The 25,163-nt window shown below is 39.9% G+C and overlaps 2 protein-coding genes across 2 annotated transcripts in view; both read right to left on the reverse strand.

The window, feature by feature from the left end:
- Positions 1-689: 689 nt before the first annotated feature.
- On the reverse strand, positions 690-15,598 carry tnfrsf11a (tumor necrosis factor receptor superfamily, member 11a, NFKB activator). Its single transcript, XM_077624010.1, has 10 exons — positions 15,390-15,598; positions 10,861-10,939; positions 10,631-10,756; positions 9,302-9,448; positions 9,134-9,224; positions 7,862-7,938; positions 7,446-7,553; positions 7,307-7,356; positions 6,111-6,999; positions 690-1,720 (listed from the first exon to the last, which is right to left on the reverse strand). Exons 1-10 carry the CDS (start codon positions 15,459-15,461, stop codon positions 1,464-1,466), a joined length of 1,896 nt encoding a protein of 631 aa, XP_077480136.1. The 5' UTR covers positions 15,462-15,598; the 3' UTR covers positions 690-1,463.
- A 5,726-nt stretch (positions 15,599-21,324) lies between these two features.
- Positions 21,325-25,163, reverse strand: part of relch (RAB11 binding and LisH domain, coiled-coil and HEAT repeat containing) — a 30,414-nt gene continuing 26,575 nt past the window's right edge. The window contains 3 exon segments of the mRNA XM_077624305.1: positions 21,325-22,457; positions 23,811-23,881; positions 24,130-24,218. Of these exon segments, the coding sequence (XP_077480431.1) occupies positions 22,337-22,457; positions 23,811-23,881; positions 24,130-24,218 (281 nt within the window). The 3' untranslated portion in view covers positions 21,325-22,336.

Here is a 25,163-nt window from a genome sequence, read left to right on the forward strand (position 1 = left end):
CAATTTCAGTAGCATTTATGTAAAGGACCGGGTGTTAAGTGCTATAAAAGAAATTACATTGAGTAAAGTTCATTGTCCTTTGTCATTTGTGAGTTTCAGAGTCTATGTTTTACACTACGTATAAGGTCGAAGCTGAAGAGGGAAATTTAATATCTCACATCCACAGGTAAGAATTTAAGTGCTCCACCAAAGTGGATTTTCAGGTGCTTTCCACCTAAGGAAGGTCATTTTAACGGTTTATGTCAAGTTAAGTGATGTACCACTCTTGGTTATACACCAATAGAAGGAAAGAGACCATACGGTAAATCCTCTCATTAGTTATATTCAATATACATGTGGTGTGGCTGCAGTATACTAAACTACATTCAGGTCAAGTACTACTATCACAACAAGATTAAAGAGGAATTTTGCTCAGTCTTCAAATAAAATAAGACATGGTACTTATTTATAAAAATGAAAGGAAGAAAAAAAAGTAGTTTGGCCCTACTTTGTTCTCTTGTGGTGCCCTCTCCACTGTCAAATGAAATTCTCTTGGCGAGAACGAAGAGACCAGATGTGTAATTAAGTGTGCCTTAAAAAGAATCACCATCTTAAGTGGACCTTTGGCTGTAATTTGCCCAAACCAAAATAGAGAAGCTCACAGAGAGGCCACAGGACACAGGATGGGCGTCAGCCATCCTTTAAGGGAATAAGATGCAAAACTTTTTAATTTTTGTCAAAATATTCATTTCCTACACATTGTAATTCTTATTGGCATATTCAGTTTTCACATATGTACAGTATGCTGTTTGGCAACAAAGGATGAATACATAAACAATGCAACTTTGTAAATTTGAATTCAGCTAATTATTTAAAACACACTTTTCATTCATTTTCTTTAAAAAGCCTGCATGTTAAATCATACTAAAAAATAAAATGGCTTATCAAATGCATAGCATTTTACCAAGAAAACCTGCACAAATTGATGCAGTATGAAAAAAAAATCATACAGAAGAGAACAAAATTCGTTTAACTACATTTAAAAAAAATAATCCAACTGTCAATCTCAGAAAGTTAATCTAAAAAGGCAAGTTTATGCTTTTGTTGAACAAATTTTGACTTCATATGTTTAATGAAATGAGCAAATTAAACTCCCTTCAATCAAATATTTACTTCCATTGTATGATTCTATAAGGCTTTCACATTGGAAACTTTTCTTCCCTTTTTTTAATAGTACAATTGGATTGTATACTTTAGTCTGTCGCTCAGAAATCGAATTACCTTTTAGCAAAAACCTTGATTATTTATTGGCTGGTGACCAATCCAGACTTGCATAGGTTCCAACTAACCCTCGATCCAAAAAAGAGAAGCACAATAGAAACTGGAGAGATTGACATTGGGTTGAATACTAGTTAAAAACTGTGAATGTTTTTATGGGTAAAGACAATTCTTTTGCGCTATTGTTTTGGTTCCAATTGGGAGAACTATGCACTAATTTGTTGGGTTTGGGCGCTTAATGCTTTTTTGTTCAAACAGTCCCCCTCAGATCTCTCACTACTCTGAAAAAACGTAGCGGTCACACTGGCCTGCTCTTGTACGGGACTCGCAAAGTCATCATCCAACGGCGCATCATCACTTCCAAGAGACGTCGGACCGACGTACACAACAATGACATCCCCGCTGAAGTTCACCACTTGACCACTGGATATGAAGGTGGTGTTGTGGTTCCCCGAAACATGACCTAATAGAGACATCATAATGTGAGCAGGAGAAGAAAAGTCGGATAAAAAGGCCCAGTAAAAGTCAATTTAAAATGAATAAATTGTTGGAGTGGGCGAAGAAATACTGTTGTTACAAACAAATTTGAATTGAATTAAAAAAAAGTACTGAAATAAGGCTTTTAAAACCTAAAACAAGACAAGCATTGTTTTATGCACTCATTCTTTTTGAACGTTTATTCAAAGTTGTCAAATAGTGGTTACAGCAGTCTTGAATTTCACCCAATCCAACAATCTATTAATTTTTACTTTGAGTTACAGCACTTTTAACGACAATTCAAAGTGTCCCCCTTTTTTGAGTACAAATACAGTGGTTTCTCTATTTACAACTGCCACTCTAAATTACACCCCATTAGAAAATGTGTTAGCATATCTAATGAGTATTAATGACTTAATAAATAATGTTACATATAATTTCATTATTTTTCTACTAAAGAAAACCACAAAACAACTTCTGAAACCAAATCATTTCGCAAGTACAACTGTAATTTCATTGCAATTCAAAGCAAATTAAATTAAAAATAGTTATTGAACTATAGAGAAAAATCATAAAAAACATTCATTCATTTTCTGAACCACTTATCCTCACAAGGGTTATGGGGGGTGCTGGAGCCTATCCCAGCTAACTATGGGCACCAGGTGGGGGATAACCTGAATTGGTGGCCAGTAAATCACAGGGCACAAGGAGACAGACAACCATTCATCCTCCCACTCATTCGTAGGGGCCATTTAGAGTGTTCAACTAGCCTACCCTGCATGTTTTTGGGATGTGGGAGGAAACCGGAGTACACAGAGAAAACCCACGCAAGCCCGGGGAGAACATACAAACTCCGCAAAGTGACCCACGTGGGATCGAAGCCTCGACCCCAAAACTGTGAGGCCGACACGCTAACCACTCATCCACCAGGCTACCCAGAAAAACAACAACTTGAATACTGCCACAGCATTGTTTATGGTGAATGGTTGTGACTCAGTGAAATACACTTTTGCTTCATGGTAAAGACACAGTACATAGCAAACACATGACAATTTAGATGTCTGCCACATCCTGAAACCTTTGATAAAATATCCCGTTGGTATGTTGATGTAGCATAATGGGTACACGGTCGATTGGTCGCCGGTCTTTTGGTCGCCGATCTTTTGGTCGCCAGTCTTTTGGTCGCCCGGAAAGTTATTGATAATTACCATTTAAATCGTTGCTCAAATTACCTAAATACAAACTGTGAATTACTATTTAGTCATACTTAATGCCCTATTAATTATTAGGCTAAAGAAAAGCTCCAAATTTCACAGACTTTTGTTGTTTTTTGTTGGAGAATTTGTTAAGACCCTGACTGACGTACCTTCCTAAGGGGACAACTCATGTACATACAAACTCTTATACACTCACACGTCGGCTCAGTGAAACTGGTCATGGCCATTGTTGGCTTTTATTGATGCGTAGACCGTGTTGTTTTACCTTGTTTTGTCGCCGGCCTTTTGGGTCGTCGGTCTTTTGGTCGCCGGCCTTTTGGTCGCCCGTTGTCGCAGTCCGTGCGACCAAAAGACCGCGACCAAAAGACCGGCGACCAAAAGACGGCGACCAAAAGACCGGCGACCAATCGACCGCACATGAACATTCTAGTCACTCGTCCCTTTTAGTGGGTGAGTGACTAGAAGTATTGTTTCATTAAAGAGGAAAAAAAAAACTGTTACTTTTGTAACTACAAAAGATAAAAACGCAATTAGCAACTTCAGAAAGTATGGAAATAAATAATGAAATTGCCTTTTTGGAAACAGAGGTGTAGACAATGTAGCATTAGACCTATATATGTGTATGTCACATTTTGGGCAACACAAATGCTAATATTGTTAATATCACTTTAGTCTGATGAAATTACAATGACCTTGTGACTGATTAAAAAATATAAATAATTGAAATAGTATTTAGAATGAGTTGAAACGTGGAATTTACTGAAACTCACAGGGATACATTGGTTACATTATTTATCAAATTGTTGGAAAGTGACACGTAGGGCCTCTGACTTTTAATGATCTCCATCTTCTAGCTAGGGAAACTTTACACCACCATCAGGGAAACATTGGCTAATGTTTTGTAGTTACGAATTGAGTCTCAGGGGATGCCGAAACCGTCTGTTAAACTCCTTTTGGTTCAGCTACAGTACAAATCATATTCCTTTATAGCAAAGGTTGCATCCAAGCAGACCCACTTAAATATTTCTATTGGGGAGTCTGTTTTCCCCACTTTAAGGCCACTGCTTTCCATAACCCTTAACTTAACCCTCCGTCTAAATTTGTTGCCCAGTTGCCCTTTCGTACACGAATACACACACAGCATATGATGAAAGCAAGCAGGCCGACACGTTGACAAAAAACACAGAAACGAAGCCACAGCAGAGGGAGGTAAACAATGTCTTTTTCCTGGAATAACAGCACGAAAGGTCTAACTTGAAAATATGTCCTCTTACCACAAGTTTCAAAACAAAACCCTCTGGAATGTACTTCTCGTCATCCCTTCCAATATCTGAATGATTTCTCTGGATGCCCAACAACAGCAACATAGAGTGCTGTAATTTTAAACTAAACTGAACACTGACAGAACATCTTTGTGCTGTGGACTTTGTTATTTCATTCCTTAATAGCATTGTCTATTAAATTATATATGGAGCAGACAGGTGACCTTGAACTTTAAATAGTATTTGCGGGAAGTCAGTCTAATTTACGCAGGATGGGAATGGCATTCATTTCAACTGTGTAATTATGGAGTATCGTCATCAGTGGGAGTCTCACAGATTTGCGCGTGTGTGTTGGATGGATGGGGTTATAAAAGTATTACTCTAGCTGTGCACATCTTGCTTCAATTAAAGATGTGGTCACTTTGCGCAAGCCAATGAATTTCTGGGTAAACAGGAACTCTGTCAATGGCATGGCTCACACTGAAAGCGCGCAGACACACACGCACAACTTTGTGTTCCTAAGTGTAGTTGTGGTGGTCAAATGTTAAAGAAAAAAAAGACAGGTATCCGATTCCTTTTTTATTTTACCCTGTGTGGTCCAAAACATATGAAATTAGTTTACCATATGTTTTTAAAAGCAATTTGGTAACTTTACTCTCTTCTAGCCTGTTCTTTACTATGTTTTATTGCCTGTGAGTTTGTGATATTATCCCCTTAGAACCCAATTAATAATAGCCTGCAAATATTTTGAATGGCAACTTATTTTCATCATTTCATTATCGTTGTTTGGAGGAGTGCTCTTCAAAAATACAACTTTAATGTCTTCTTAAAATATTGGTTTAAAAAAAAATTCACACTAAGAAGTAGTGTTAGTTCTAGCACATATTTACATTGGTTTGGATCTTATCGCTTCACTGTTTAATGCAGTAGCAACAGGTGATATATCTAACTCTAAGTGATGAATCCAATCAGAAAGTCAAACTCTAATACGGCTAAAGATAAAAGTCGCTGTGGATAAAGGTAATTCATGGAGGCCCCTCTTTTTTTTGGCTTCTGTGAGAAATATTTGACAAATGAGCCATGTGACGCTGCAACTTTCCAGTAAATCCTGACATACATTTCTTGCTTGTTATTCTTGGTAGACACCTTCCAACATTTCTGTGGAAACTCAAACACGTTAGCGTAAAACTGAGTATGAGCATTGGTGTGTGGCAGAACTGTAAGGTGGCCTACACACACAGTGCCGTGGAAGCACCTGGCTAGCCTGCACGCCCATAACCACATGATTTTTTTTCTTCAGTTGATTATTGCGTCTTCACTTATCGCACATTTACTACCTGGCAATTTTTTCCCCACTATTACGATTTTTTTTTTAATTAACAAAAATGTGAAAATCCACACTGGCACTCATAAGCGGAAGCCACTTGTTAAGGGAGAACTTGTTAAGACCCTGACTGACATAGCTTCTTAAAGGGACAACACATGTACATACAAACTCTTATACACTCACACGTCAGCTCAGTGAAACTGCTCATGGCCATTGTTGTCTTTTATTGATGCGTAGGCCGTGTTGTTTTACCTTGTTTTGTCGCTGGTCTTTTGGTCGTCGGTCTTTTGGTCGCCGGTCTTTTGGTTGCTAGTTGTCATGGTCTGGGCGACCAAAAGACCGCGACCAAAAGACTGGTGACCAAAAGACGGCGACCAAAAGACCGGCGACCAAAAGACCGGCGACCAATCGACCGCACACGGGACTCAGCAATGAAGGAAAAAAAAGTTATAATAAGGGTGACGCTACTTCGCGATTTTTCGATTATCGCGGCCATGTCTGGTCTACATTAACCACGATATTCGAGGGATTACTATAATATATATATATATATATTTTTTTTAAGTTCACCTGAGGTAAGAGTTGGTTCTGTAAGCCCACTCTGTAGGCATCCAGGTGGGCACTCAAGCTCTGTGTTTGCGGACAGAAGCGTTTTTCCCTTGCTGTCTTCCCAGCGTGATGCATGGCTTTGTTCATGATTGAGGATTTCTTGAGGCTTTTCTGAGTAGAGATCTCCAATCGATGAGGAAGTTTTCAAAGGGCCAACTGGGGTCATCTCAGAGTGCCCGTAGTTGTCTGCGTAGGAGGAGTCTGTGCTTTCCAGTCTGTAATATCCCTTCTGCTTAACTGGCGACACGTCTTTCAGGTGACCTTTGAATTCTGTTCTTGACCTAGCTTTGCTCAAAGGCGTGCATAGCTCAGTAACTGATGTGGAAGGAGGAGTGACCGAGGAAGAGCGGAGGAGAGGGGGTGAAAAGGAAACGAGAGATGCTATGCTCGTTTCACTCTTGGTCATACTCCCAGCTTTGACTCGTGCACTTTTCTTCTCCTCTGGCTTCTCTTCAGCCCGTAGACCACCACAGGAGCAAGTCCAGAGAGTCCCAGGGCTAACAGCCTGGCTACAGTCCTCGTTCTCTCCGACTTCCAGGGGCTCCCGAACCTGAACACTACAAATGCAGTAACCCGGCATTGGGGGTGAGATGCTGGTGAGTTCATCTTCTTCAGACACCTCCTCAGGACCACTTGAGCCTTTGCTCTGCTGCTTTGTCATTGCCTCTTTCTGTGGGCCTTCGTTTGTGGTCGTTTCTTGGGTCTGAGGGAGGGAGACTGAAGCAGCCGGAGTGCAAGGGAGTGAGGTGCACGAGGGTTCGGGGGCTTGGCTGAAGAGCTTTGTTGTCTCACATGGGACATATTTGAGACCTCCTGCTGCTCCACTGTTGTAGAGAGGGGCCAAAGTCTCCTAAAACAGAAAGAAAGATTTCTTTTCCAGTTAATTTTTTGGGGGTTCTTGCAAAAACTACTAACCAGTACCATAAATATTTTTGGTGAGCATTGGGAATAAACAAAAACATTTAATTATAAGAACACAACAACTCGAAAATGTGACATGACATCTATATTTAGCCCACAAAACACTATATTTGTCCCATATGTGTGTACTGTTTACCATAATATATATAAATGTTGTTTGGACCTGAGCTTAGGTTTGCAATAGCCTAAGTTTATCTAAATGGTTATGAGTAAAACACCTTGCTTTAAAATCTTACCTGTTGTATTCTTGTCCTCTTTAAATTCTGAACACACGATCGCAGATTAACTAAATAAGAAAAACATGTTTTTACACAGTTACATTTGGTACAAGGTAGTGGATGCCATCATGTCCAAACCCATTCAGTTGGAATTTACCAGAGAGTAACTTGAGTTTGTCTTTGTAACAGAAAAGGAGTAGGATGAGGAGACATAGGACTGTTATTGCAAGCAGCAATGACACAATCACCCAGGAGGGGGCAGCGCCTACAGATATAATCACATCAGAATGATTTAAGTCAGGGGTCTTTATCTCTGGTCCTCAAGAGCCCCTATCCAGTCTGTTTCCCATGTCTCCCTCCTCTACCACACCTGAATCAAATGATCAACTAATCAGCAAGTTGTCGAGGAGCTTGATCACGATCCAGACTATTTGATCGAGGTGTGTTGGTGGAAGGAGACATGGAAAACAGACTGGATAGGGACCCTCGAGGACCGGAGTTGGAAACCCAGAATCTAAGTTGAAAATTTAGCCATGTATTTGTTATTTTTTGAACTGATATGATTTTCCTTACCAGACACATGCGGTCCACAAACAGCATCTGCTTGAACGCTGCCAGGTCGTGTCTCACTCCTGCCCTCTGCCTTACAACTGAGAGAAGGAAATATGAAAAACTCATAAAAAATAATCTACATGGTCAACAACAACAAGAATTTATTAGCATATTCATGCAAAAATTTAGTTGTATACCACATTTGAAGTCAACATGTACAAAGCCTCACTCATCTCTTATCTCATTTTCTGAACCGCTTTATCCTCAATAGGGTCGGCTGGGGGTGCTGGAGCCTATCCCAGCTGACTTCGGGCTAGAGGCGGGGGACACCTTGAATTGGTGGCCAGCCAATCGCAGGGCACAAGGAGACAAATAACCATTCACGCTCACACTCATACATAGGGGCAATTTAGAGTGTCCTATCAGCCTATTATGGATGTCTTTGGAATGTGGGAGTACCTGGAGAAAACCCACGCAGGCCCAGGGAGAACATGCAAACTCCACACAGGTGGACTGACCTGGATTTGAACCCAGGTCCCCCCTGTGAGGCCGACACGCTAACCACTCAGCCGCCGCCGGGCCGCCCACCCCACTCATATTTTTTTTTTAAATGAAAAAACAACAACAACAAAAACAGTAATAGTACTGTGCAATTAATACTACTCTACTACTATTCTACAGAATACATGACAGTATAACCTTATGAGCCAATTCTCTGGTGTTTTTTGCCATGGGTGCCCCTGCCAATGGTACAAAGCCCCAGACAACATATTTGTAATGGCAGCACAGTGACAAGCGGTTGGCACGTCCGGCTCACTGTTCCGAGATCGAGGGTTCAACCCCTGTACCTCTGGATTCCACCAACAACCCAAAAACATGTATCTAGGCTAATCGTAGGCTAAATTGTTCCTAGGTATGAGTCTAAGCGTGAATGGTTGTTTGTTTCAATGTGGCCTGCGACTGGCTGCCAAACAATGTAACCGTAGGTAATATTAAAACAAAGAATATAGGCAGGAAACTGAATCCTACTTGTACTCAATGTGTCAGTGTGTATAACAAGGCAGCTGTGCAAAGATTAATGAAGGGAAAAATGTTTCTCCCTCCTCTAGATTTGGACGGGAGCACAAATGGAAAGTGATGTGAGTGATCCTTGGTTCCAAAGGAAGCAGTGTGTGTTTGCATGAGTATGTTACTCATCGCAGCTGGCAAATAGTAAGCACAACAACCTACCAAATTTTTCCCCTTCATAACTTCAACAACCAGAAAAACAGAAAATGGATCTGGCATACTTACTTAGTCCACTTTTTGCACTGTTCGGTGTCATTCTCTGCAGAAAAGAATCCTTTCTTACATGGGACACAAACCTTCCTTCCATTTACCGACTCTGTAATGAATTATATCATACATTTTGTCACTATTTTTTTTAATGTTAATCTCCTTTACGGGAGAAGTTAGTCTCACCGGGCTCCACCTCAAGTCCATATCCGGATCGGCAGAGAGGAATCTTCTCACAAAACTCACAATTAATCAGAGAACACTGGAAATTGGGAAGGCAGCGACAAGGCTCTTCTGCCTCCAGATTTTCAGGTCGGGACATGAAACCTTTACCTTGAAATGAGCACAAGGACGCCAGTGTCAAAATGTTTCATGTTTTGGATGTCAGATGGTTGGTTATAAAATATTGTTTCTTGAAGGAGAAGACAATATCTTTATTGTGAGTATCTCAGTAAAAATAATCTTGTTTAATTTATATATTTTTTTAAATCAAACATCCAGAGTTCAATCTTTCTGATGCACAATGGTGAAGAAAACGTACATAAAAGTCAATAGTATTTGTCAGAGCTGGCTGCCCTTACTGCGGGCAGATATTTGATCAATGCTGTACTAATAAGTCAATAAAATACAAGTATCCAAGACTACCTCAGTCATACTCATTGTATCGAGCGGATACAGAGACTGAACATTGTAAGTGACCTTAATAGTAGTTGTATGCAGATTTTGTTGTAGGAGACAAAAAGGGAAAAGGAGCAATGTCAGACTGAACAGGTAGAGTAACTACAAAGAACGTGTGCCAATTATTTAACCGTGATCTTAACCCCCTTGTTTGAGTCTACCAGCTTTTATGTGCAACGTCACATTTGTGACAGCAATGGCTAGACACGGTGTTTTGAATAAGTTAAAGGTTAAATGTAGGTATACTACGTGTTGTCTTTACCTTTATTACTGCACGTAAAGACAAAATACAGTCTTCCCTCGATTATCGCAAATTCACTTCCTCACGATTTTTTCGGCTATTAATTATTAAAAATATATATATTTTTGAAATTATTTTTTCCCCAAGTTCATAAAAATGTGAAAATCCACGCTGAAACTCGCCACTCCCCTGTCTTCCGCTTGCTACTAGGACTCAGCACTGAAGAGACAAAAAAGGTAGTTATAATAGGGCTGACCCTACTTCGCGATTTTTCGATTACGTCGGGATATTTTGATTATCGCGGACATGTCTGGTCTAAATTAACCGCAATATTCGAGGGGTTACTGTATTGATAGCATACATCTTGTGTGTGCCTAACAAAGTCCCTTATAAGTGAAATGGAGAATTTACATGTGCTGTAACCTGGCAAACCAAGAGCAATCATGAGCAACATAATCTTGTAATTTTATTATGCATTTGAAAATTTAGTATTTTACTTTTTTTTTTAAAGGTAACACAAAAATAAAAAAATATTGCATATATACTTAGCATCCCACCACAGATGATTTTGATGAATACATTTCGGATTTCCTGACCTGCATCACATATTCTCTGTTGTAGGCAGCGTGTTTCTTGTGTCCAGTATGGCTGGTACTCTCCATGAGCGCATTTAACACATTTAGTCTGATGGAATTCAGTGCAGTCGGCAAACACACGTGAACCTATATTGGGAGGGCAAATAGAAAGGCAGTCACATCTAGAATAGAGTGTGTATGTTAATTCAGCAGAACAAAAAGGAAAACAAAGGGGGTTTAAAGAGTGTTACCTGGTTTACACTTATCACAGCATCTTGAGGCTTTCATGTACTGCTGTGCACCACATTGAAGAGCCTTCGAGACTGTACTCTAAAAGGTTAAACAGCAAAAATATCAGTTTTTCCATAATTCTGTCTAGACATTTTAAGCAGTAAAATGAAGAATAATACTGAAGAGAGCCTATATCTTTTAACAGCCTCTTTCTCCCTTTCACCATATCCATGTGATCATTTGATATGTTGGTGAGTAATGAGAGGAAGAGGACAAAACTTTTTTTCCGAGACGTGCTGCGGAATTATTTCCGCTAGCTCAGAAGTACCTGACCAGAATCCAGACCATCAAACCCAACTCTAGTGGCACCCGCTTAGTGGAGCCATCTGGACACAAACCTCATTTTAACTTAAATTGGTGAAAGGATTATGGCATACACAGTCTATGTCGTATATATGTCTAATATGTGTTTCTATTTTAAGTGAATAGCGGAAACCTGAGGACTTCATAATATCTCTAAAATGATTGAACAAAAAACATTGTTCAACATCATTCTTTAGGAGAATTCTCTAACATTTTAACTGTCAATTGCCAGTTATAAAACATATTGTCTAGATACAACAAAACAAACAATTCTTAAGGCCATAAACGGCACGCCAAAATAAATAAATATGCGGATAATCACCAAAAAATACACATCTTACATAAACAGAACAAAGCTGCTGATCTAAACAACCAATTTTTTCTCAAATGAAAATAATGAAAATTTGCAAGGGGTTTTGTTGTACCACATCATACAACAAATAATGACTAAGAGGGATTTATCTGTTACTTCCCACCTATGTGTGTCTAACGTAAGCATCCGTTAAGTAGTGTCACTTAATTTAAATATGAGTCTTTTACAGTGAAGTGATCATCAGTTGAAGTGGCACAAGGGGGTCATTAATTGAGGTGAGAAGTCAATCGTATTATAGCAGAGACCACTGATATTTGTAACTTTACATTTGGCACCTCCAATGAGTTCACAGCCATATTTGAGGTGAACTGTTAACAATTTGTGGGAGCGAGAAGCTAGAGGAATCTGCAAAAACACATACCACAATCAAACATGTGAGCCATGTTCCAGTCGACTTTCAGCACAGATTCTTTTACAATTTGGCATGAACTTTTTGGTGTCTTTCCCCAAAATGCATTGAATCCTGACACAGCTTTGTTCTCTGTCATTTTATAGCTGCATAAAAGATTAGTTCATTGAAGGATTCAAAAAGGCGATAAGTGGGAACAGAACACGGGGCCTACACACACAAATTCGCACACAGAAGAAAACGCACACGGGTGGTGAATTCGGTGCCACATTGCTGAAGCAGTGAGTTTGGCTGTTATGACAGACCCATTGCCAAAACCACAAAGTCTCATCTAAATGTAGAAAAATATAACCTACAGGTCTACATAATCAGCCTCTTGGGGAAAAAAAATAAAACAAAAAACATTTCCCATGACTTCTCTCTCGTAGAAACGGACGTTTAAAAATATAACATCGATGCAAGCATTGATTTTTCCATCTGTTGTCCTTTTATCTTGCTGCCAAGCACCTGCAGAGCATGTGAAGCAGTGTGTGATGAAAGAGGGTAGAATGAAGAATGGTAGGGTGGATGGGCAGATGGCAAAAACGATGGAAGGCAGAATTGGGAGAAGACAAAAATGGATGAGAAAACCACACAATGATAGTAAGAAACCTCGGGGTAAGTTAGGGGACGAATGAAAACGTAATCTCGTGCAGAAAGAGGACTCAAGCAAAGAAGGGAGGTGGAAAATGACGAAAAAAGAGGAGGTTGGACACATACCGTATTTTCTCGCATATAAGCCGTATTTGTAACAAAAAAAAATGATGACTGAATCAAGGGTACGGCTTATTCATGCACAAATTAGACTTGACATGCACGAAACTACAAGGTGACAAAGACGAAACGACATAACTCAAGACACGTGAAAATACTCACTTACTTCTGCCTGCCATTGCTTGCTCAGGGCACCGCCATCTTACCTTTTACCGGTAGTTAAACGTGTCTTACTGGCCAGACGCGAGTAGCATTGATGTATGTGTTCGTAGTGTTTACCATGTCAGCATGTCCCAATAGTTGTTAAGCCTGATCTAAGGTGATGCGGTCGATCATTAAAATATCAGCCTTGATACCTACATAGTGTGTATCTTATGCTATTACATCTAGAGACTTGGTGGTATGACAAAACTGGCTGTACTGCTCACCTGACTTCCATTTTGAAACCATCCACATGCAAGCAACACCTTTTCGGAATGTGCAATCCAGCAGACGATTCTTTCGATTCATACAGTATCTCAGAAATACCACGTGCGATGATTTTTCTCAAGATTTTCCCTTTAAAGTAACACATTTCTACTCCCTATTAAAACCATGAATATGGAGGTGAAAATTGTGAATCAGGGTGCGTCTTATACGAGAGAAATCGTAACATTCAACAATTTTAATTCAATTTTAAGGGTATGGCCTATAAGAGATGGCTGTCAGTATGTGAGAATATACGGTAGATTGAAGTAAGAAAAGGAGTGAGAGATGGTGGAAGTAATGAAGGTAAGCAAGATAAAACACAAAGAATAAAGGAGGAATGAAGAAAGCAGAGATTGAATAAAGTAGGGCATGAGTGAGATAAAGGAAGGAACAAAGGCAGTGAGAGATGGAGTGCAAAATCTAAATATGGAAGGAAACAAGAATATAAAAAGAAAATTAAAGGAAGGAAGTAGTGACATGTTTACAGACAGATAGAAATGCATATTGACTGTATACAGTAGCTGGCTAGACACTGATGGAGTTCACCTATTAAAAGTGGCTATGTACCGTATGTTTGGACAGAGTAAATATAAGATATACATAGTGCTGTTTGTCCAGCCCATATGATTACTGGTGACATTTATAGGGCTGACCCCAAAGCTAACTTTATCCTCACTGTGGTCACACTCTGGGGCTGTTACAAGGATAATGAGGAGGGAAAAAAAGTTCAGACGGGTAAAGAAGTGGGCATAAAGATTCCTTTTACACTGTAAAAATGACACATCGAACACCTTTTTGCCAGTTTTCTTTAGAAGCTGTCAGCTTTGGAGTGTTCCAAGAAGATTTGCATAACGACCTCAGCAGCCAAAGGCAGGGAGCCAATAAAAACAACATTTGACTTTTTGGTCTTTTGCGACGTTGTGAGATTCATGAGGGTGCATGAAAATCAACACTTTGAAATAGCTGGCGTGAGTTATTTCGTGTGGATTTAGAAGAAGAACAAGAAGAAGAAAACTCATATTTGTCCTTCAGAGTATAGTGTGGTGGGCTTACTGGTTCAAATGTCTGCACTGATATTTCTGTGAAGTGTTTGCATGCTCTCAATTTCTAAAACTTTATGTTAGGAAGTATATAACAAGAAATTGTTCAAAGTTTTTTTGGCTATTTGCATCATGCCACGTTATACCAGGATTTCACCCAAAAGTCAGCTATTAACAACAGAATAATTAAATGGATGTTCTAAATCAAGTTTATTCAAATTATTTAACTTCAGAGCATAGGTACATCATTCATTACAACAAATCAAGTGGACCCCTTTTCACCAAACTATCCGTCCAAGATTGGTTGAAACAAAAACATTTACTGAAAGCAACCCTTTTAGACTTATTTGGACCTCCTGCTGTGCACAGTAGGTTTTTTTTCATAAGAATAACGTCAAAAGTGGCATAATCCGGTTTTGTTCAGTGAACATCCACTATTCTTTTTGGCAAATTTGGAATTAAAAACAAAAAACAAAAAAAAAACACTTGTTTAAAATGATATCTTCACTGAACAAATTAGTTTCATTCAATTGAAAACAGCAAAAGACTGGAAAGCAGATGATGAACAGATGCCTCGTAAAAGTTACGAGGCGCATGCATAAATAAGTCTAATTACAGCTCCTGTCATTCACTATAATTACCCTCTACAGTTTGAGGTCATTTGGCAATGGCCCGGCGATACAGGGCGGCTTCAAGTGAATATGGAACAATATGTCCGGAGTGGGTTAAAACCGAGAAAACTGAGGGGAATTCTTCAGGGATCCTGTGAGTCAGTGATTGTACGATGATGGTGAGAACAAAACCAAAGCCAAAGATTTGCAGACTCACGGCAAAACACAGGCGAAAACACCTCTCCTAAACCAATTTTCCACATTAGAACTATTTTCCCCCAAGGATACCCTCTACAACTAACTTGTTCAAGAACTGTCCTTAAAAATATTTTGGAGAAGGAAAAGCGGAAGGAATTGTGGTCACATTCTAGTCATGATGATTATAGTTACTGGAACACAAGCCGTGACAGATAACTAAGCGGTGCCTAGCAACCACATCTTTTAAATAACTCGCAAAAGTTGAATGAAAAAGTCCATTGCCCCAAAACCCAAACAAAATACAAAAAATCAGTGCCGCCAAGAGAGGTGACTAAAAAACTCCCTTCTCAAAACAGACATCAGTTCAATTCTCATTGCAAACTTTGAAACTTACCTGTGCATAGACAGCAACCAGGATGCACACCACCCAGCATGGGAATATCCATGGGGGACCATTTAACCCCATATCTGCTGTCTGATCAGAACCTCCGAAAGACAAACTTCCCAGTAAATCACTCCTCACGTGGGAGAGTGCATCCAAACGTGTACTCTGTGCCACAGGTCATTCTTCGGCCTTCTTTTCGCGGCTTCCCTCTCCTTCCTTCTACAGTCACCCACGCCTTCTGTAGGAGCATGCAAGCAAAAACTTGAAAATGGGAAGAGAGAGAGAAGAAACTCCTCCCACAGAGTGTCATAATGTTAAGAACTGAATCCCTCCCTCCCTTCATCTGCCCATAAACATATTTGCCCTTTTTTGACCTGAAAATGACTCCAGTGACATTAGGTATAATCAATTAATCGATCCAATACGAAAGAAAAATATAATACATAAGAAAACTATGCTTGTGGTTAGCATGTCTGCCTCACAATTCTGAGATTTATTGTTCAAATAGGAGCTTTAGCCATCTTGTGTGCTTCTGCATGTTTTCTTCTGTTACCTGCACCGACATTTAATTATTAGTATCACTAAGATGTTGAATTGTTCACAGTAGTGAATGTTAGTAGTGGTCAGCAATTGTTGGACTTTCTCAAGGAGCCCCCATCATAATGTGAAGACTTTTTTGTTGCTGAGTTAATGATTACCACATGTTGATGCTCTTTCTGAAACAAACAGACAGAATTAAGTTAGCTATAGGGCATCGTCTGGGAATTAAACTTGCACCGGTTACCCACTAAGCTATATATTTATAAAATTAGCAGACATCAATTAATTATGTAAGTGTCTCAATATAGTCAGTGGCAACTCATCTCAGTCTAGATCAGGGGTCTCAAACTTGCGGCCCGCGGGCCAACTGCGGCCCGCGGGACGATAATTTGCGGCCCCCGTCTTAATATGAAAGATCGATTTTTTTTTTTTAATTTTTTTTTTTTTTTTTATTATTATTATTTTTTTTTTTTTTACCCCTTTCCCCATGATGGCGCCGTTTAAGTGGCAGCCAGTGGCAGTAGCTCTGTCCACTCATGTTTTTCTTGTTTTACAGCATGTTTTACATGAAAAATTAGAGGGAACATTGACATGCACCTGCTTGTGGCAGGTGTGATACTGGTGTGCCGATAGCGAGCAATGATGATGTCGTGACCGGATGATTCGCCTAAAGACGTTTCGCCGACGGACGTTTGACAGACGGACAGGTCGTACTAGTATTTGTTAGTTTAATGATTAAATACAAATACTAGTATTTGTATTTAATCATTAAACGCTGTTTTCAGCTGGATTTGACCGAATTTGAGAGCATTTTGAGCCGTTTGGCGAATGGACGTCTATAGACGTTTTTTTGCCTCCATCGCGATATCATCCAGTATTTGTATTTAATCATTAAATGCTGTTTTAGGATGGATTTGACCCGATTGCTGTCATTTTACGGCTCGGTTCTGCTACATCTGCCTGCCCAAGAGTGCTTATTCCCGGACTGCCATTGATGGTAGACGAACATTGATTTTTACTATAATTTGGACAACACCGGCGGCGGGCCGGATTAAAAATCCTAACGGGCCGTATATGGCCCGCGGGCCGAGGTTGAAAAACTTGTACACACACGATCCGGCGGGGCGAGCGTTCGAATCCCGTTTCGGCGAAACCTCCGTTCGGCCGAATGAACGTTCGGTGGAACGTCCATTCGGCGACCTGCCCGTCTGTCAAACGTCCGTCGGCGAAACGTCTTTAGGCGAATCATCCGAGTACCGATGATGTCGCTCACACTGGTACTCAGTGCGCTCAGGGAGGTTGTCTTTCTGCTCAGACCAACACAAAATTAGAGGGAACTTTGGTTCGGAGCTGAATGAACCAATCACGGTGAGGTATACGGCTCTGGAGGGCGGGACATCGGCCGGGCTGTCCAGTGCCTCGCTCACTCACTCATTCATTCCTCCAATCAGCTGGGCGGAGGAGAAGCCGTGAGGCCGATCACTCCGCTCGGCGCGCACACTCCTCCGCTGCTCTCAGCATAGAACTGAATGAGGCGCTATGATCCGTGATCCAGCCTGTGTCAGTGTCTGTAGCCATCTCCGCGATTGAAACGGAGAGCGAAAGTGCACATGCGCCACAAACCCGCGCGACTGAATGTGAAAGATCAACCCGAGACTCATTCCAAGTGGAAAAACATATGACAGAGCCCCAGAGATGTCTCTTTCAAAGCCTGCCGTGAAGAGAAAGGTCGGTGATGAGCACAGACAGTTTCAAGAAAAGTGGGGAGTGCAATATTTCTTTGTTGAACACAGGGGCACCCCGACGTGTCTCATTTACACTGAAAAAGTTGCGGTGCACAAGGAATACAATTCGAAACGTAATTGTACTATGAGACATGCTGAGGAGTACGAAAAATACCAGGGAGATGAGAGAGCCAACTAGGTTGCCAGTCTTAAAACACGTCTTCTGAGGCAACAGGATCTCTTCAAGAAGGCTACCAAAGACAGTAATGCAGCAGTCAAAGCTAGCTACGCCGTTTGTGAGTTGATTGATCCTGTGCTAAGTGATCCCAAATGGCTCATGGACTTGGCTTTTCTTGTTGATATCACACATGAGCTTAATGTACTGAACAAGAAGCTACAAGGCCAGGGGCAACTTGTCAGTGCTGCCTATGACAACGTGAGAGCATTCTGCACTAAACTTGTGTTATGGAAAGCCCAGCTCTCTCAGACAAACCTTTGCCATTTCCCAGCATGCAAGGCTCTCGTGGATGCAGGCACACCATTCAGTGGTGAGAAGTATGTTGAGGCCATTTCGAAGCTACAGGAGGAATTTGATCACAGATTTGCAGACTTCAAGACACACAAAGCCACATTTCAAATTTTTGCGGACCCCTTCTCCTTTGATGTGCAAGATGCCCCTCCTGAGGTTCAAATGGAGCTCATTGACCTGCAGTGCAACTCTGCACTCAAAGCCAAGTTCAGGGAGGTGAGTGGAGAAGCAGACAAGCTTGGGCAATTTTTGAGAGAGTTGACCCCCAGTTTCCCTGAACTTTCCTGAAGGTTCAAGGGGACCATGTGCCTTTTTGGGAGCACATACTTGTGTGAGAAGCTCTTCTCCACCTTGAACTTCAATAAGTCCAAGTACAGGTCCAGACTTACTGATGAGCATCTTCAAGCTCTACTGAGGGTCTCCACTGCTTCCTCCCTCAAGCCAAATGTGACTATGTGAGAAGAAGCGCTGCCAGGTCTCTACCAGCAAGGAGTAGGCAAAAGAAGCCGTGTTCAGAATATTTCATGTTCAATGTTCCATTCAAGTTCAGAAAGTTAAAGGTTAAAGAGCTGTTAATGCAGACATTTGAAACGGAATAAAAATAATTCATTTTCTCTACTTAGCCAGCCAGTGTATATCTACTGTATGCTCATTAGTATTATTTGGTTTTATATTACTGATTGATTTATTTTTTATTCATCTTTAAGTTAATTTATTTAATTCATTATTTTTTGTTAAAAAATAAAGATATTTGATAACGTTGGAAAGTTTTATCAGTGCTTTTCTTGTGGAAATCCTGATGCGGCCCAGTCTCACCCAGACTCGGCCTCTAGCGGCCCCCAGGTAAATTGAGTTCGAGACCCCTGGTCTAGATACACTAGTACCGATTAAAAAAAAGGAAGCACTTAATTTGCATGTCTAACTGCTTACAGCTCGCTTTTGGTGTGCCAAGACTGTCAGACAAATGGAGATGACAGTTATGCAAATAATAAAACCATGTCAAAGGATAAAATGGGTAATCTAAATGTAGCGCTTCTAAAAACAGTACATTTCTTTTACAAGCCATTATGCAGAGGAATACTGAACATTTGTTAAAAGTGCAATAATGGCAAATATTTTAACTATAGCTAAGTTGCAAAACAGTCACCCCCCCAAAAAAAATGCTGACAGATGCTGCTGTTTTGTGGTGGGGCATCTGCAGCTTACAGTGGCAATTAAGATCCAGATATTACTTTTTTTTCAAGCAACCCTAGGCAATAAATGGTCTCTGAGTGCACAACAAATATTCTTTCCCCCCGTCTGTTCCAATAAGACTCAAGCTGCACAGAAATCAAAGAGTAGCTTGTTTTGCTGTAGAAAATGTAAACTAACTGGGAATAAATGGCATGCTGTTTAATGAGCTTCTCACTTCTAAATGACCTGGAGAAGAAAAAAACCCACACCGTATTTAGCTCTGTAAGCATATTTGGTCAACTTAGTTTTGGCCCAATAATCAAAAGGTTATAAAAATGCAAACGCTGCATAATAATGCATTAATGCTGCCATTAAAGAAAACTGAGCTTTCAGTGAGTTAACTTCCAGCAGCATTGCTTCCGCTTGTTATGGAAACATACATGACCTGAGTCACCGATGTCAGTGCTGTGAGTAAGAGCTGCCGACTGAGCTTCACTTCTAAATGCACCTAAAAAAAATCAACATACAATATTTGCATAGCCACGCCTCTTCTGGCAAACACAGAAAAACTTGAGATCAAGAAATATAGTCAACCAAATTGTAACGTGATGGAACAGATAAAACATCTTTAAGCACACTCTCATTACTGATTCATATCATTTATTTGTTCAGCTGTACTTTATTCAGAAAGAATAGTTGAATATTAGCTTACATATGCAAATATTTCCTCAATGGCAACTTGCTTGAGAAAAATCCCTAAGCGTACAAAAATGTTTACCCAAGTAGAAAACAAAACAAAACATTTTTGAACAAAAAAATTGAATCATACGTAATATGATTGCTGCTAGCTTTATTGATTGATTGATTCATCGCAATAGAATTGTTACTTATTCTAGTAGGAACAAGAATATAAACAAAGCTAAAACTGAATGCCAAATTTGAACAAAATGTTTAAAAAAAAAAAATTAAAAATGCATTTGTATTTTTAATAGTTTTTTGTAATTATATTAGTATGAATAATTCATTTTACAGTTTTATACAAATTATGTTTGCGTAGCATTTTGGTCTTTTTTGGGTGATAGATATTAACTTGATTTGCAATACCACCTAATGACTTTGGCTGCCCGATGCAGGGAGGATTTATGCTTATTGGAGGTGTTACGAAGTCCAAACAATAGGGATCCATTCATCCACATCACTATTAAAAAGACCTTAGAGATTTGACTAGAATAGGAATCCTGGCTGGTCTATAATTTTGCCTTGAGCCCCCACATGAAGTTTTGAAAGACCATTTATGGGGAGATGGGTCCGCAGACCTGGTTTAGGAGTGGTTAGGGCATATGGCTCCCAGTTCTGGGGTCGATCCCAGGTGGGTCCTCACTGAGGAGTTTGCATGTTCTCCCCGGGTTTGCGTGGGTTTTCTCCGGGTCCTCTCACATCCCAAAAACATGGATGCTAGGCTCGCTGAACACTCTAAATTGCACCTACGTATGAAGGGTGGGTGTGAATGGTTGTCCGTCTACCTGTGCCCTGCGATTGGCTGCCATCGATTCAGGGTGTCCTCCACCTGGTGCCCGTAGTTCGCTGGGATAGGCTCCAGCACCACCCCACGACCTTTGTGAGGATAAGTTGTTCAGAAAATGAAAAAATGAAAGGGCGCAGACAGGTCCATCAACGTAATAAACCGACATAGACTAAATTCACGTTCCAAACCGTTAAAAAAAGGGGTTGCATTTGAGGTTAGATACCACAATACGTACTATTAAGAAGTAGCCTTTAGTAAACAGTTGGGAATTCCCCATAAAATGGACTTTGGTTTGGAGAACATCAAAGTGAGGGGTGGGGCTTCTACCGCAGTTGTGTGTTTGTCTGATAATTGATTTTAGTTTTAGTACCTTTGGCACCTGTCGGCATTTTGAGCCATAAAGTACTTTTTTTCATTGCATGTCAATGCGTAACTGACAAGTGCACACGTAAATACGTAATAACCTTTTATTACACCATAACACAGATTCCAAATGTACACAAGTGCCAACCACTCAGGTCAAAGTATTGATAGCCATTTGCGTTGTCATTTTTTCTTTCTTGGAACCCATACCCAAAATCAGAACAAAATTTATACTAACCAATCACATAAGTCTTAATGGACCCAAATAGCGGTAAAAAAACAAACAAACAAAAACAACAACAGCAGTGAACATTTTGAATGTGCATAAGAACATAAAGTTAAAACTAAAAATGATGAAGTGCAAAATTCTTTGGAGGTTGGAAATTATGTTTTCAGTAATATATAAATAAGTTATAAAATAGAAGCTATCAAAACAAAGAGCAGAGACAGACTTAAGGAAACAAAGGCAAGATGATTATTTTTAATTCAAGTAGGTGATGTTTTAGAACTAGATACACACACGCTCACACACACACGTTCACACACATTCACACACATTCACACACACACACACACACACACACACACACACACACACACACACACACACACACACACACACGCACACACGCAGATCAACATGAACGTGCGCACACGCATAAGCATTCGTAGTCTGGTCACTTTAAGGATTGAAGCGTCCACTACCAACATTTTGTTAAGATCACAAGCTGTTCATTAAGTGTTTGCCCCAAAATGATCACCAGTAAAAATCAGAGTTGATCTGGTGTAGGTAGCACAACTGTTTCTTCCTTCGATGTAAAATAGTTCATAGTGTTTAAGCAATCTTTTAAAGTTCTGAAATGTCCAATCAAAACCCAACCTATGGTACCCTACTCACTATTCCATTTATCACGGAATATTGGAGTTCCCTCTTTTTTTCACATATAAAGATGTCAAACAAACTGACTGAGAAAAAAACAAGTCAATGCCAGCTTCTCATTTGTTTAAAATGTAAATCACATTTCATTGGTCATTTACTTGAAGCACAGCCGATGGGAATGGTCACCAGTTGTTGTAGTCACGTGAGATTGTTGAACACCGTTCATTTCTTCCTTTGGAAAACGTTGGCCAGCATAGCGCCCGACGTGGTCAGTTGACCCATCTTGCTCAGGAACTTGGTCTTGGCATCCTCACCCACCAAACTGGATGCGATGGAAATTGAGCTATGACCAAAATCATCAATAAATAAGATACAAAATCAAACTGAAGCTTCTATTTCTTACATTTTCACCTTGATGTACAATACTCTTACTTATGCATAAGTATAATTGAAATTTCAGTCTAGTCTTGCCCACAGGAATGCAGGCATGAGTTGCTAATAGGAAGTTCTTTGGCTAGTACATTCCCAACCAGATGTTTTACGGTTAAACGGCTCCAAGACTTCCCCTTTAAAGTGTGCAGTTAGTTACAAGCTTCTGCTTTGCTCAACTAAACGACACATAAGACAATAAACCTAAATGAATGGTTGTGATTTTGTATTACTCAACCAAACTCTGAAATACAACAGAGCCATAAATATAGTAAACTTATTCCTTGAGAACACCTGACCAACAGACTCTATACAGTCGTACCTCTACTTACGAAATTAATTGGTGCCAAGACTTTTTCGTAACTTGAAAAATTTGAAAGCAGAGGTGTACTTTATATGTAGATTCTCTAATTCGTTACACGGTCCTCACACAACTACCTAATAAACCCTTCAAAATTGGTCAGTGTCCCAATTTAGTATGAACGATGTGAGGAAATTATAAGGAAATGATTTATTAATGTCTTAAAATAAATAAAGCTTATGAAAATGTGCCCCGCACCACTGAAATATATTCCTCTGCGGCCATTATAGATGCAATACCCCATGTTTGTCCGCTAGATGGCGACAAGAGTCCGTTCTACCAGGGCCGAAAGCCATCCACTTTGTAGTACATTTTAGACTTTTACGTGTGCCCTATGTGTGCGTGTGTGAAAATATGTATCATGTTGCATTTGTTGTTTTTAATTGCTTAATAAGGGAAATTCAAAATAAAATAACGGATAAGGAAATGCATTTACTTTTTGGGGGATTTTGTAACTTGGATCTTTTTTCATAACTCGAGTCACTCATTTGCATATAAAAAATGTTGTGACCTGAAAATTTCGTATATTGGGGCATTCGTAAGTAGAGGTATGACTGTAGTTGGAAGTGCTTTTTGTACTGAATGTGACCTAACACAGCACTAACGGACACAATTGATATTGGCAGAATACTTCTTCCACAATGGTTCTTTCTAAAGCACTATCACTGACCTACACTAAATTAGCATTAAATTAGTAAAAAATAAAATGAAGCATTGGTAACTGAACAAGCATTAAAATGAATGTATGTACCACCGTGCAAAGTACTAATGAATTTAATGAAATATTGTTTGCACCTATGCGTTGTCTGAAATGTACCTTGGTGGCTCGTTTTATTGTAATATGTATGCTCAACAGAGTATATACTTAAAAGAATTAAAATAACACAAGGAAGTCATTATTCTCACCCTTGGGGATCTCCCATTCCTCTGTTTTCCACCTTTATCTCACATTCTTTGACCATTGAGCTCAGAATCACCTGCGGGGGAAAAATGACAGCTAAACACAACGATGACGTTAAGAAGGAATTGGTTCCTTAATAGGCCGACAGTCTGGAAACAGATTCCAGAGAGTCGGCTGATTGTTAGTCACCTTGGGAAAAATGCTCACATGAAAACAGGTCGCGTGAGATTTAGAGACACAGATAAAAGCAATAGGAGTTTTTCAGTACTTTGGGTGGAGAGTGTGGGAAGTTGGATGTGCGTGAACAGTGAGCAATTATCTCACCTCGTGCTCTGGTGAGAGCTGCTCCATATCAGCCCGGAGACACCTGAGGCCCGGCAGGAAGTGGTTGACCATCACCTCCTCAGAAATGACTGTGGATGTCAGGTCAAGGGGGTAGAAACAGCTCAATTCCATAAATTTATATGGATTACGAAAAGCCTATTCTATGAGCTCAATTGTTTAATTGTGTATAACAAAGTGAATCCCATTTGGAGGTACACAGTAAGAATCTTTTTAGACTTGAATCTCCGCCACAACCTTGTGGGAAATCTGAGGATCTTCCAACCTGCAGATCTATAGGTTTTTACAGAAGACTGACATCAGCCAAGCAAAAAAAAATGTTTTAAACTTAGTTTACTTGGATGTATTTACATTGTTGTATTTCTAGTTTTAAAGAATATGCAACTAAAACATAAGAAATTAGAGAATGACTAAACATTTCTTTTATTGAAGTGCTGCCTCATGGTGTAGAGGTACACTCGCCTTACTTCAGTGTGGGCAGGCGTGGGCTCAATTCCCGCTGGTGACGGTATGATTGGGAGCGCGGATGGTCATTTGTCTCTTTGCGTGCCCTACGACTGACTGGCGACCAGTTTCGGCCGAAGACAGCTGGGTTAGGCTCCAACAACCCCCGCAATCATTTCGAGGATGCACAGTATGGAAGATGAATGAATGAAATGAATTTATTGAAGCGTGAAGAAAATATTAACAAAATATTTGTAGGAGGGAATAATTACTACTTTTGCAAACAAATCTTGGTGATGATCTGAACCAGTAAGTTTCATGTATTTAGAAACAAATTTTCAGGGCATATATGGTAGGAATAGTAGCAGATGTAAATTTCTACTATTCGCATGATTTCTGCTAGTCACAAGGCATGTTGGTAAAAATCACTCTTCTCTATCAGTTAAAATTACCAATTAATTTTGAATACCTGACAAAATACGTATGAGTTAGAATTAAAAACTGTTTATTTATTTTGCGTCTTATTAATAAAAAAAGGAATGACCATTTGACTCAAACAGCTGATGAAAAAT

This window comes from Stigmatopora argus, chromosome 17, assembly GCF_051989625.1.
Source record: "Stigmatopora argus isolate UIUO_Sarg chromosome 17, RoL_Sarg_1.0, whole genome shotgun sequence".
In the NCBI taxonomy this organism is placed as follows: Eukaryota; Metazoa; Chordata; class Actinopteri; order Syngnathiformes; family Syngnathidae; genus Stigmatopora; species Stigmatopora argus.